Source organism: Dromaius novaehollandiae, chromosome 5, assembly GCF_036370855.1.
Source record: "Dromaius novaehollandiae isolate bDroNov1 chromosome 5, bDroNov1.hap1, whole genome shotgun sequence".
Taxonomy (NCBI): Eukaryota; Metazoa; Chordata; class Aves; order Casuariiformes; family Dromaiidae; genus Dromaius; species Dromaius novaehollandiae.
In genome coordinates, this window is record NC_088102.1 from 44,214,790 (window position 1) to 44,228,903 (window position 14,114).

The 14,114-nt window shown below is 48.0% G+C and overlaps 1 protein-coding gene across 2 annotated transcripts; it reads left to right on the forward strand.

Annotated features, from left to right (window-relative positions):
• Positions 1-8,713: 8,713 nt before the first annotated feature.
• Positions 8,714-13,800, forward strand: SLC35C1 (solute carrier family 35 member C1). Of its 2 annotated transcripts, XM_064512633.1 has the most exons (3): positions 8,714-8,880; positions 8,978-9,516; positions 11,594-13,800. In XM_064512633.1, the coding sequence occupies exons 2-3, from the start codon at positions 9,009-9,011 to the stop codon at positions 12,151-12,153; spliced, it is 1,068 nt and encodes a 355-aa protein (XP_064368703.1). In that variant the 5' UTR covers positions 8,714-8,880; positions 8,978-9,008; the 3' UTR covers positions 12,154-13,800. The 2 variants fall into 2 exon arrangements, with proteins under 2 accessions (XP_064368703.1, XP_025963310.1); XM_026107525.2 differs by lacking the exon at positions 8,714-8,880 and having other exon boundaries at positions 8,899-9,516.
• The last annotated feature ends 314 nt before the right edge of the window (positions 13,801-14,114 follow it).

Below are 14,114 nucleotides of genomic sequence, written 5' to 3' on the forward strand. Positions count from 1 at the left end.
CTTCTCTCGTGTGGCTAGGAAATGAAGTTTATATGCTGGCTCCCCACGGGGTCTGACCACTGCCCAAAAGTGTATTGCTATTTTATCAGCCAGGTATCAGCTGTTTATTGCTGATTTGCTTGCTTTTATGCAGGTCACATAATTTGGGGGGGAAGGGAAGAGTTCTCCTCAGGGGAATAACACCTGTCATATTTTTAAAGTTTTTTTGTTAACATAGGAAAAGATTAAATGAGTTGTAGGAGTGCACATAAAGCTGTGTGCATGCCAGCCCCTGCCTGCTCAGGAGGGAATGCCACAGGCAGGCAGAGCGCAGGTACCTCTCTGGACATGAGAGCAAGGACACTACAGGGACAGTCAGATTTCCCAGTATCAAGAACCTGTCAAAGCTGCTCATTTTCCAGTTTGAGACCTACACCAGCGATAACTTCATTTTGCAAACACTGAAAGAACATGAACCAACTCTCTCCAAGAGCATGAGGAGAAATAATCCTGTGCTGATCCTTTGTTATATTTGTTATTGTGTGAATATACAACCAGATAGCAAGGCAGAAAAATACCTAGGTCCTTTCCACATGAGGAAGTCAAGTGCTGTTGCTATAGCAAATTAAACATGTTCTATAGGGAAGTTAAATATATTTTAACTTATCAAAAACTAGGTTAAAGGGTAACTTGGTATGTCTATAAGTGCTTGCATGTGTCATAAAATTGTAACAAAATCCAGATGTTGAAACCTTGAGCTAGGCAACTCTAAACATGAAAAAAGAATGCATGTTATTTAGTGGGAAAGCAATCAGGCACTGGAATGATTTTGCTAATGTCCTACTGAATTCTGTATTCCCTGAAATGTTTTTAATCAAGATTGGGGTTTTTTTCACCCTAAAAGATCAGCTTTAAATCAAGCAGGAATTAATTCAGGCAAGTCCAAGGCTGGTGTTTTTCAAGAGGCCAGGCTACACTGTCGCAAAGGCCCCTGCTAGCCTATTAATTATCACCTTTACTCTGGAATCTCTAATCACCTAAACCTTTAAAGCACCTTTACCCCTAAGTAGAGCATCCATGTGAGGCAGGTAGGGAGGCACAGCTGTGGCAGTTTTTTCACTTAAGCAAGCTTTTATTCAAAGCACTTGTCAAAACCATTGCCATGCTGTAGACAAACTCTACCTAGGGAGACTGACCAGAGCAACTATCACAGAACTATGTGATTGTCTGAGAATAAATCACTTTTATTTTGGAATACAGTGTCAACACTAGGGAGTTATATTGGCAGAGCTGAGATAGCAGTTGTGGTCAATTTTCCTATATAGACGTGCCATACATATATTATAAGTCTGGAGAACACTCTTCCCAAGAGAAGCAATGAATGCTTTATTGATTGGGATATTTCAAACTTGTTTAGGACAACGCAATCTTTTATTTGCTGAATGAACAGACAAAGGGGAATTCAGAGGGTTTTTTTTCCCCATTTCCAATTTCTGTGTTTAGTTTAGAAAAGACTTTTTGAACAACACTGGCAAGTGGCAATGAAAAAATATGATCTGCATATGGCTCTGCTAACATCACAGGGGCTGTCTTGTGACCTTACTGGCAGGAGAGGCAATTTTTTTCAAATTAAAGATGAACCTGTGAGGCTGAAGCCACAGGTGTGTATAACAAACCACTGGGACCTTTAGACTCTCTCCAGCATCTCACACATAGCCTAATGTTTGTTTTGCTTTCCTTATTCATTTAGTACTATTTACAGAAGAAGTGTTGGGATCAATTTGAACCTGGAACTGGAAGGTAGTAGACAGCAAGGAACACAGGAGAGGAAGCTTGCGATGAGTAAGTTTTAGCTGCACTTCTAGTATGCAGGATCAAAGCATGGCTCAGCTAGAGGGAACACCTGTCAGTAATTTCCAGCACATCAAGGCTTTCCCTGGCCTTGATACCAGCTCCTCAGCAGACTAATCAACTTTTCTGTTTAGATGGCAGGAGCTGGCAAGCCTGTGTCAACCTGCTCTCGTGCCCCTGTGTGTGCTGGGGTATTCGGGCACCTTCACCAGGCAAACAGCTTTTGCTATGGCAGCTTATCCAGCAGCTTTTGCAAGCAGACAGAGCTGAGAGGTGGGTAAGGCGAGGAGGCTAAAGTCCCTTGGGATTGCTAGGGCTCTGATCAGGCTGGAAGGATGGATGTCTGATACGCCGCTGCAATCTGCAGGAGTGATACCTGGCATTCAGCACATACCCAGGGAAATGCTCAAAGGGCTCCTCTGCGTCACCCTGCGCAGCACTCAGGCAGCTTGGGACAAACCCAGACACCAACTATGTCTGCCTAGTGGGAACTTTATGCCCACCTGTGCCCAGATGCTTTTGGCAACAGAAGGTGTACGGGGAGAGACAACATCTTTTATGAGACTGATACAACTGGAAAAAAAAATTCAAGTGCTATTTTAGAGACCTGAGAAGAGTGTCTTGTGCCTGAAACATTTTCCAGCCTTATCAGCTGGTCTAATGAAACACATTATTTCTCTCCCCACAAAGCTGCCATGCTTCTCTGCCCTTCACAACTGCAAGAGGACAGCTGCTATAAGGGCTATTAACGCTGCTGACCTTGCCTGTGAAATCTTGCTAATTGTGCTCTCTGCGAATTGCTAGGCCCCAGGACAGCAGACAGGATGTTCTGCAGCAGTCTCAGCCGAGGTAAGGAATGGGGATTGTACTGAATGGTGTTTGACACTGAACTCACTGCTGCCTCCCCTGCATATTGAATTTGGTATTAATTTTAATTTATTATGTTGTATTCAGCAGTTTAAATTTGCAACATACTAGAGAATTTAGTATTGAAAAAGCTTCATTGTATAAAACACTTAAGAAAAGGCAGGAGATTTTGGCACATGGTTAGGGGCAGATGGTTTTTATACCTGGAACAGTGATTTGGGGTTGTGGGATAATCACCTTAGCAGGAGAGACTGTGTGTGCAGCTTACACAGATACCCAGGCTACCTTTAAATTATCTGGTTCCTGTATTGCTTGCACCGTAGCAGGGCGGTACAGAGTTCAGCACAAATCAGTAATGGAGCAGTTAATGGTGTTGGCAGTGACATTTTCACGGTCAGATTTTAAAGTTAACGCTCCAGGAAGAGGAACAAGGCAGCTGACACTTCTCTGTATTATCTTTATGACACAGTTGCAGATGTCACCGTGCCTACTCCATTTAGGTCATATTTACCTCCACAAAAATGAGAACTTTATTTCTGTAAATAAGGCTTAGACAGCAGAGCACAGATCTGTATTTTGTGGCAGGCTGTGGGCAAAATGCACATTAGAAATCACTGGGTGTACAGGACCCAGATCACATTTGGTCCAACCAGTACATAGAGGACATTGATATGAGATAGCAGAGCAGGTATTATTCCTGACAGAGGTGCTGCCATCAATTAGCTTCTTGATGCCAAGACCTGTGTAGTGGAGAAGGAAGCTGTTCCATGAAAAAGTGATCTCTATCCTGTTATCTCTCCCCATCTTTACTTGTTAATTCAACCCCAAATCCTTTCCATGACAGATTACAGTACATTGATGTGAAACACTCAGTTCACCTGAAATATCTTCAGGCCACCTGACATTCAGATTTTGCAGTATCAAATACTTCATTGACAAAGTGAGTCTCTGGCCTTCGCAAGCACAAGGAACATGGTTCTGTAAAGAGATGCATGCTGTCTTCCTGAATTTGCAGGCAGCCTGAAACACTGCCTCTGTTCTTGTTTGTTGTGCAGTCAGCCATGACTGCAACTTACAGAAGTGTACCCAAACTGGTTGCATGAGTACTTCAATTGCAGAAGTGTGACACCTAATGCTGGCAAATTATCTGTATGTTTTGCTGTCTTAAGAGGGAAGCCCCCTTGCAACAGCAATCTCTCAGCTACCACAACTGTATTAGCCTACATAAGGGTAGCTTAGGTTCAGGTGCAGATGTTCTTAGCAAGCAGCACCTGTGAGGGAAATCCTGAGGCAAGCTTGCATCCCAGCCTGTGTCCTACAGCTCTCAGCTGCCGTCTCTGGAATCAGATTGGTATTGCACTGCCACCTCTATTCAGAGACTTCACAGAAGCTCCAAAAACAGCAGGGGATGCAGCACAGATTTAGAGACATGATCAACCCAACCTTGTTATATTAGCTGAAAAGGCAACTTCAACAGGTAAGCATGACAATGTATTTGTCAATACTAACTGTCTTGCTTCACTGTAGCAAAAAAAAATAGAGAAAGAATTGAAACAGAAGTGGGATAAAATCTAGGAACTACATCAGGAAGAGGAGAGTTAGGATAGGAAGAGAGATGAAGACCTGAGGTCCAGTGGGAGGAGAGCTGCAAAGTGGCTCCCAAAAGAAGGCATACAGTGCTCGAAGAATTCTCTTCTGCCACTTGATTCATTGAGACCTATGGATGGGGCCTCTGGGCTGATAAGCAGCCAAAGCCAAATCGGAGGGTTCTGGAACAAGTTAGGGGAAGGGATAGGAGCAGGGCTGGGAAAGAAGTAAAACCTAGAGATCCAGTGCAAATGGCGCTGAGAAGGGCCTTCACAAGGAAGTACGGGCTGAAAAAAAATTATCGTGTGACAATGTTTGCTGCAATCACTTCCATGAAAGGCCTTCCCTAGGCTCAGCTCACACTAGACTTAGGGTTTCAGTTATAATTAGGGATAGGATTCAGACAGAGACAAAGTGTAGAGATGCAGGTGGACTGCCACTGAAGAGAAGATTCCAACAGAAGTGAAGCACAGCCAAGACATTTTTCCTGTGATGACAATTTCAAGTGCACCACATATGGGTGCCTTGCCTTAGCTCAGGCCACATGAGGGTTAGGGTTAGGGTTCAGAGAGAGAGAGAGAGTAGAGCTGCGGCTGGACTGCCCCTGAAAAGGGGCCTCCAAGGGAAGGAAAACCGTGCCAGAACAGCTGTCCTGGGGCAACCTTCCAGGGCACCACTGAAGGCTCAAATCAACCTGAGTACGGATTAGGGTTAGTGTTAGGCTTAGGGTTAGGTTTCAGAGCGAGACAGAGCATAGAGCTGTGGCTGGACTGCCCCTGAAAAGGGGCCTCCAAGGGAAGGAAAACCCTGCCACAACAATCGTCCTGGGACTGCCTTTTCCAGGGCACCACTTAAGGGCATCCTTGACTTGGCTCAGCACCAGCAAGGGTTAGGGTTCGGATTCAGAGAGAGACAGAGCACAGAGCTGCGGCTGGAGTGCCACTGAAAACGGTCCTCCAATGGAAGGAAAATGCTGCCAGAACAATTGTCCTGCGACCCCCTTTTCCAGGGCACCACATATGGGTGTCCTCAACTTGGCTCAGCACCAGCAAGGGTTAGGGTTCAAAGAGAGAGAGTGCGTAGAACTGTGGCTGGAGTGCCTCTGAAAAGGGGCCTCCAAGGGAAGGAAAAACCTGCCACAACAATTGTCCAGGGACTACCTTTTCCAGGGCCCCACTTAAGGGCATCCTCGACTTGTCTGAGGACCAGCCAGGGTTAGGGTTAGGGTTCAGAGCGAGACAGAGCGTAGAGCTGTGGCTGGACTGCCCCTGAAAAGGGGCTTCCAAGGGAAGGAAAACCCTCCTGTAACAACTGTCCTGTGACCTTTTCCAAGGGACCGTGTATGGGTGTCCTCGACTTGGCTGAGTGCCAACGAGGCTTAGGGTTAGGTTTCAGAGCTAGACAGAGCGTAGAGCTGTGGCTGGACTGCCATTGAAAAGGGGCCTCCAAGGGAAGGAAAACCGTGCCAGAACAATTGTCCTGAGACAACCTTTTCCAAGGGACCACGTATGGGTGTCCTTGACTTGGCTGAGCGCCAGCGAGGAGTAGGGTTAGGCTTAGCGTTGAGAGAGAGACAGAGCACAGAGTTGCGGCTGGACTGCCCCTGAAAAGGGGCCTCCAAGGGAAGGAAAACCCTGCCAGAACAGTTGTCCTAGGACTGCCTTTTCCAGGGCACCACTCATGGCTGTCCTTGACTTGACTCAGCCCACACGAGGGTTAGTGTTAGGCATAGGGTTAGGGTTTAAAAAGAGACAGAGCGTAGAACTGTGGCTGGAGTGCCTCTGAAAAGGGGCCTCCAAGGGAAGGAAAACGCTGCCAGAACAATTGTCCTGCGATCTCTTTTTCCAGGGCACCACATATGGGTGTCCTCAACTTGGCTGAGTGCCAATGAGGGTTAGGGTTCAAAGAGAGAGACTGCGTACAGCTGCAGCTGGACTGCCCCTGAAAAGGGGCTTCCAAGGGAAGGAAAACCCTGCCAAAACAATGCTTCTGCAACAGCCTTTTCCAAGGGACCGTGTATGGGCATCCTCGACTTGGCTGAGTGCCAACAAGGCTTAGGGTTAGGTTTCAGAGCTAGACAGAGCCTAGAGCTGCAGCTGGAGTGCCACTGAAAAGGGGCCTCCAATGGAAGGAAAACGCTCCCCGAAAAATTGTCCTGGGACAGCCTTTTCCAGGGCATCACCTAGGGGCATCCGTGACTTGGCTGAGCGCCAGGGAGGGTTAGGCTTAGGGTTAGGGTTGAGGGAGAGAGAGAGCGCAGAGCTGTGGCTGGACTGCCACTGAAAAGGGGCCTCCAAGACAAGGAAAACCCTGCCAAAACCATGCTCCTGCAACAACCTTCTCCACTCAGTCACCTAGGCGCGTCCTTGCCTTGGCTCAATGCCAGTTGCGGGTATGGCTAGGGTTAGGCTTCAGAGAGAGTCAGACTGCAGAGCTGGAGATAGACTGCCAGTGAAAAGGGGCCTCCAAGACAAGCAAATCCCTGCCAAAACCATGCTCCTGCAACAACCTTCTCCACAAAAACACCTCGGCACCTCCTGGCCTTGACTCAGCCACAATTAGGGTTAGGGTGTAGGGTTCAGAGAGAGACAGCGCATACAGCTGTGGCTGGACTGCCACTGAAAAGGGGCCTGCAAGACAAGGAAAACCCTGCCAATACCATGCTCCTGCAACAACCTTCTCCACTCAGACACTTAGGCGCGTCCTGGCCTTGGCTCAGCCAGAATTAGGGTTAGGGTTCAGAGAGACAGTGCGTAGAGCTATGGCTGGACTGCCCCTGAAAAGGGGCCTCCAAGGGAAGTGATAGGCTTCTAATACATTTTTCCTGGGACAGTGTTTGCTGCTCCAACTTGCATACGTGTCTGTACCGAGGCTCAGTCCGCACTACACTTAGTCTTTCTTTTAGCTTTGTGGCATGGGTGAATGTTCAGAGACAAAGTAGAGAGCAGTACCTGGACTGCCATTGAAAACGGGCCTTTGCAGAGAGTGAAGTGCCCCAAATACAGTTTTCCCCTTACAACATTTTCCATTGTGCCATATATGGGTGTCCGTGTCTATGGAACCACCAAATCTGAAGTTTTAAGGTAAGGTTTCACCTTTTGACAGACACAGTCTAGATGTCAAGTGGAAGTGGGGCTGCAAAGGAATTTCCAGAATAAGGTATAGCATGCCAAAAGAATTCTCCTCTGATACGTTTTTGCTTTCGGCCCTGGTTGGGGGTCTTGGTCTAATGCTCAGGCAAAGCCAATCTTGAGGATTAAGGTTACAGTTAGGATTAGGGGTAGGGTTGGGACAGATAGAAAGCCTAAAGGTGCAGTAGAAGTGAGGCTGAGAAGAGGTTTCCAAGGAAAGTCCTGGGCTGCAGAAAAAAAGGTCCTCTGATCATGTTTTCTGCTTGGACTTGCATGGGTGTCCTTGGCTAAGGAAGAAGCAAAGCTTAAGTTTTGAGATAAGGGTTAGGGTTGTGACAGAGACAAAGCCTATAGATTGAGTGGGAAGTGACCTAAATACTAGGGTGAAGAATGGGCATGAGATGTAGATATTTTACCCATCAGAACATGTAAGCCAGGAAGCCTACAAATGTCACGAGCAAGAATAAATAATATATGTCTGAATAGCCCCAATAATAAGAACATTAGCTGCCCTTGTGTGATTTTAAGATTCCCTAAGCAGAATAGAAGTTGACAAAAAAAGCTGAGGAAATTGTCCTCAGAAAGAATATAACAGCTGAGGAAAAAAGGCCATACTGAAGTAAGCAGAAGCTTTACCAGCCTCACAAAAAGCACTGGAAAGACTAAAAAAGGCAACCATAACAAAGAAACTCAGATGCTGTGAACATTTTGTACTTGAAAAAAAGCAAAATCTGCATGGCCATCTGCAGAATACTGTCTTCAGGTTCCTGAGTCTTCTGGGATGTCTGACCAAGAGATTGGTAAGGTCATGGTAACAAGCACCATGTACAACTGCTTAGAGTTGCCTGGTCGTGTGTGTTCAGCAATGCTGGCCTGGTAGAGAGTGGACTAGCTTTGTGCCTACTGCTGCCTGCTCCGTTGCCCACTTATCACTTGGGAGCAGACTCTTCTGATCACCTCGTCTGGCTTTTGTCACAGCATTTCACCAAATGGTTCCTGTATCAAGCCCATCGCTTCTGGCTACATAAATTATTCCAGTGGTAATTGCACTCACTTATTTGCCCATTATTTCCAGTTTCAGCTTCTAGCCATCTGACAGATCTTCACATCCTTTTTTTCTTTTTTTGCTAGATTTTAAAAAATACACCCATCATCAAATAGATGTTCTTTGCATAGCGCCACGGCTGCTGCTTTGCAGCCAGGCCCAGTTCGCGGTGGGGGGGAGAGGAGTGCCTGGCCCCAAGGAGCGGCCGCGGCCGGGGCGGGGCGCAGGGTGCGGGCCGGGGGCGGCGGCGCTGCCCGCGGCCCCGGCAGGCCCTGTCCCAAGATGGCGGCGCAGGCTGACGGGCCGGGGGAGGTGGGCGCTGCCCGCGGGGCGGGAATAAAGGGCGGCGGGCGGAGCCGCGGCGCTCTGGGGAAGCGAGGGGCCGGCGGCGGCGAGAGGAAGAGGAAGAGGAAGGCGCAGGTGAGCAGGGGGGAGGCGGCGTGCCGCGTCCGCAGGGGCGGCGCGGGGGCCGGCCGGGGGCGGGCGCGCGCCTGACGGCCTGGCCCGCCATGAACAGGGCGCAGCTGAAGCGGCCGGGGATCCTGCGGATGGCGCTGGGCGGCAGCGCTGCCGACCCGCTGCTGCCGGCCGAGGGCGGCGGGGGGCGTCCGGCGCCCTTCCTGCTGCGGGCCCTGCGCATCGCCGTCGTGGTCTGCCTCTACTGGTTCATCTCCATCACCATGGTCTTCCTCAACAAGTACCTGCTGGACAGCCCCTCGCTGCGCCTTGACGCCCCGCTCTTCGTCACCTTCTTTCAGTGTGCCCTCACGGCCGCCCTCTGCCTGGGCCTCAGCCTGGGGGCAGCCTGCGGGCCCCTTGGCTGCCCTGGCCTGCCCACCCTCCACCTTGACCCCAAGGTGTCCCGCAGCGTCCTGCCCCTCTCCGCCGTCTTCATCGGCATGATCACCTCCAACAACCTCTGCCTCAAGTATGTTGGTGTGGCGTTCTACAACGTGGGGCGCTCGCTCACCACCGTCTTCAATGTGCTGTTCTCCTACCTGCTCCTCAAGCAGACCACCTCGCTCTATGCCCTGCTGGCCTGCAGCATCATTATAGGTGAGTGGGGCTGGGAGGGTGCCTGGGCCATGTGGTGTTGGGACTCCACAGCCCCTGGTGGTCCATGTGTACACATGCGGCACAGACCCACCATGCAGGCAGTCCTGCAACCTTAGAGAGCTGGAGGAGGGGTTTCTCCTGAGCTTGGGCAGGTAACTGGAGAGGAGCCTGATTAACCCAGCTTTGGGGTCCTGGTGTCTCACTCTGTGGGCTGTAGCGCACTGTTGGACTGATTCATCCCATGGGGTGAATGCCTGTTGGAAGGCCCTGTTTGCTCTGCTATTGGCACTGCAGCATCTCAAGTCTCCAGCTGTTCAGTAGTATGTATTCCTACAAGACAGGGGAATGCTAAACTCCCACAGGCCTAATGAGAGTTTCCTAGCCTTTATTTGCAGATGTTGCTTAGCACCCCTTGGTGGTAGGCAAAGCCATGATAAGTGGGCTGTAGAAGTGTTAACCACCTTACGTGAGTCGTGATCCCTCAGGACACTCAGGCTTGGTAGTGCTACTCTGGCCTTAAGCTCAGACCTAGACACTAAGCTGACTCCCCCAAATACTGAGCCAAGCAGAACTGTTCTTCCTCTCTAGTCTCCCTCCACGTGCACAGCTGCTCCCTGATGAGACAGCATAACTTTAGGACTCTTTTCCTTGCTCTACCTTGGACAATCTGGTTTGTGTGTCTGGAACATGTAGGTAACAGTCCTTCACAGAAGAAATAACTTTTCTGACTGTTGCTTTCTTTTTACCTCCTGCCCCCCCCCCACCCTTGAAGGACTAAGCAACTATGAACTCTCCATTGAAGTTTAACTTAACTTGCTATTATTTTTTCACAGAGGCCTTAAAACAACTTGTGGTTTTCTCTTGATTTTCAAATGATGGTTGCATTATTAGCTTTGATAACAATAACAGTATTTAATAACTGTAAGTGCCACTGGGACCATACAACAGAGCCTGCCAATTTGGACAAGCTGAATGCATATGATGAAGGTTAGCTAATCAGCCAAACTTACTACACAACCAGAGCTTCTGGTGTTATTTTAAGGAAGTAGGGTAGGGCACTGACTGGCTTAAAGGGCACAGCTTATTAGCCTTCCATTCCAAAGGCATCAGTAATGCTAAAAGCTACCTTCCACTTCATGGCCATTCAGATGCCAAGGATAGTGAATTTTTTATTTTAGTCCAGTTCCAGGTGGATATGTGTTCACTCCAGTGCTTAGACAAGCAGATGGACTTGAATGAAAATGAGTTACAAGACTGTCCTCCCCACAGAAGGGGTGAACAGGAGGGCCTGTCTGACTAATGGCTACTATTTTCCCAAGTGATGCAGTCAGTTGGCTTCAGTGTTCCTTCAGAGGCTGATCTCTCCTGCTATGGTTTTCTTACAAGCTGGACAAGGGCAAGTCTCCATCGCTCAGCTCTGGAGAGACAGTCTGTAGTTCCTGTTTCAGAGGTGGTTAAAGAATGTACTGACTCTCAAAGAAGTTCAGCATGGTAAAGACATTGCACTCAGTTTCTGTCTTTTGATCTTTTTGGTTAAAGCTTCTTAGTATTACACCCGTGTGTTTTACTGTCTCTCCTTCTTCTGATTTCTCATCTTTTCTCTTTCTATAACAGTACAGCCAAGCCTGGGTGGGTTGTGGGGCCTGATTTCCTCCCCACCCTGTGGTAAGGGAGGAATGGTTATTGCTACCTGTGTGTCCTATTTGCTTCCTTGTCAATAAAAAAAATCACATGATCTCCTTCTGAAAATGACCAGTACACAAAGAATGTCTTTAACTTTAGTTCATGGCTTTTTGGAATAATTGTTTCTAAACTCATGCTACCTGCTCACTGTAGAAATCAATCCTCTAAGATTGAATGATTGTGCAGTAAAACACCTGCACTGCTAAAAGAAATCTTCCCAGAATGCTAGTCATCACACATTGTGGATTAACATACTAGAAAGGGGAAACCCTTAAGCCTATCTCTGTTTATGATTGTGGTTTTTTCAGTACAAGGTAGATGATGAATCACTGGCTGTGTGTGTTTTAAGTCCTTCACCAGTTGTTTAAATTATTCCTGATTTGTTTGGTTGCAGGTGGCTTCTGGCTGGGTGTTGACCAGGAAGGAGCAGAGGGCACTCTGTCATGGGCTGGTATATTCTTTGGGATCTTAGCAAGCCTGTGTGTCTCACTCAATGCCATCTACACCAAGAAGGTGCTGCCTGTGGTGGATGGTAGCATCTGGCACCTGACCTTCTACAACAACGTGAATGCTTGTGTCCTGTTCCTCCCCCTCATGATGCTGCTGGGCGAGTTCCATACCCTCTACCGCTTTGACAAGCTGGGCAGCCCCAGCTTTTGGGGCATGATGACCCTTGGTGGAGTGTTTGGCTTTGCCATTGGGTATGTGACCGGACTTCAGATTAAGTTCACTAGCCCACTCACCCACAATGTCTCTGGGACAGCCAAGGCCTGTGCACAAACAGTGCTGGCTGTTGTCTATTTTGAGGAGACAAAGAGCTTCCTGTGGTGGATGAGTAACTTGATGGTTCTGGGAGGCTCCTTTGCCTATACGTGGGTGAAAGGGCTGGAGATGAGGAAGGCACAAGAGGAACCTACTCTCAGAAGCAGTGAAAAAAATGAGACTGGTGTGTAGGCAGCTCCAGCCTCACATTTGTTTCTTTGTGTCTGTGGAGCTAACCTTCAATGTGAAAGGAGCCAGGAGCACAAAAAAAGTTGACCTGCAAAGTGTATGAGGAGCTGTGTCAGGAACCAGAGCCAAAGGCCTGTCTGGTTTGTGTTTTATCCACTGGATTGGACCCTGTCTGAGTCGGGAAAGCGTGTGTTGAATAGACTGATAAATTACCATGATCTCTTTTTAAAGTGGATGTTTCTGACCTAATCTGGACAATTTGCTTCTCTGGAGGTTGGAGATACAGTGGAGCAAGAACAGGATGAGAGCTGTGTATATTTGGTGATACAGAATGACAGCAAACTGAATTAACATAGTCTGAAATGATGATAAAAATCATGAACCTTCATGTAAGGAAGAAGCAAGTAGCCATACTGTTGAGAATAGTCTCCAGTAAAGTGTCCCCCTCTAGTAGAATTGGCAATAGTAATTCTATTACTCACTTTAAAGCAAGTGACTGGAAGCTTCTGCCCTTCTAGTTCAGTACAATTTTAAGCAGAAGCAGTGCCTCTAAATCTCATGTCTGAAGAGCCAGCATCTCTTCCTGTTGAGGTGTCTCGTGTCTATGTTTCTGTCCATCTGGTTTGTTAGTTTAAGGAACTATCCAAGAGGCATGGACAAAACTTCTCATTCCCTCTGTACTTTTTCTGTGAGAGAGAGCATGCTGTCTTAAATAGCGTGCCTTTGTTAAAGAGGAGCAAGACCTCTGCCTCTTTCAGGCTCAGAAGGGCAGGGAAAAGTTTCTGAAGCACTTGCTTCTAGCGTGCCTTTGTTAAAGAGGAGCAAGACCTCTGCCTCTTTCAGGCTCAGAAGGGCAGGGAAAAGTTTCTGAAGCACTTGCTTCAGTAGGGTGGAGATCCCAGGGCAAAATTCACTTTGTCCTCTTTCTCCCCGTGTGTAGGGGAGAGGTTGGGTCTGACAACTGTGTTGTTACTGATTAGGCCAGTTTCGGGGGACTTGTGCCATGCCTTCTGTTGATCCCTTCGGTGTTTGTGGTTTGTCTTTTTGCTTGTTCCTTGTAACATTCTCCCTCTTCCCCCCCCCCCCCAAATGTCCAGTTCAGTCAATCCTTTGCCAAAAAAAATTCCAGTTCTGCCCAGCTGTGTCAAGCCCTTTAACTGGAACTTGCGTTTAGGCTTCTTCTAAATAGTTACAGTCCTGCAGAACTCTTTGCACGCCCTCTGGTGTCGTGCCAATGCTATCTGAGGCTATTCTAAAGCCATGATTTCTGATCCTTGTAAGCAATGACATCCTGTAATAAGTTGTCATGCTGTACTGTATACTGTATCAGCTTTCCAAACTCTAGACCCCTCTAATTCCAAGGGTTATTTGAGTAGGGATTTGGGGCAGTTGGTGCATGCCCTGGTTGACCCTACACAGTGACGTTTGACCACTACTACAGAAACACTGCAACTCTTGTTTCTGTCCTGAGCATGTTTCTTTCTGGTTTCTTGACCATGTTTACCACCATGGTGGGTGCTGCCTCTCATTCTTTTTTTGGTGGAGGGTGGACTTTTTGGTCCTCAAATTTTCTATCAGAACAGACTTTTTTAATGATGCGAATACTGACTTGTAATTGTCAAATCCATTGAATAAAAATGGGGATTGGTATCTTCGTCTGTCTCATTGAAGAGCTGTTCAGCAGCGCAAGGGAATAGTGGCTCCTGAAGCAGGAACAAGGAAACTGAACAAGGAAAGGGCAGATGTGGGTGACTTCAGATAGAAAATTTGCTTAAGACGGCGAGAAACAAATACTGTACTCTTATATTTCTGCCTGTGTGATGAGGCAGGCTTTGTTTTGACTAGGCAGGCTGCTGGTTTGACTTGCTTAGGGCAGCACAGCCCCTACGTGCTCCTGAGCGTGCGGGTGGGCCCTGCCTGCGCAACGCTCTTGCGACGGGGCTGGGGGGGGCGACCGGCTCCTG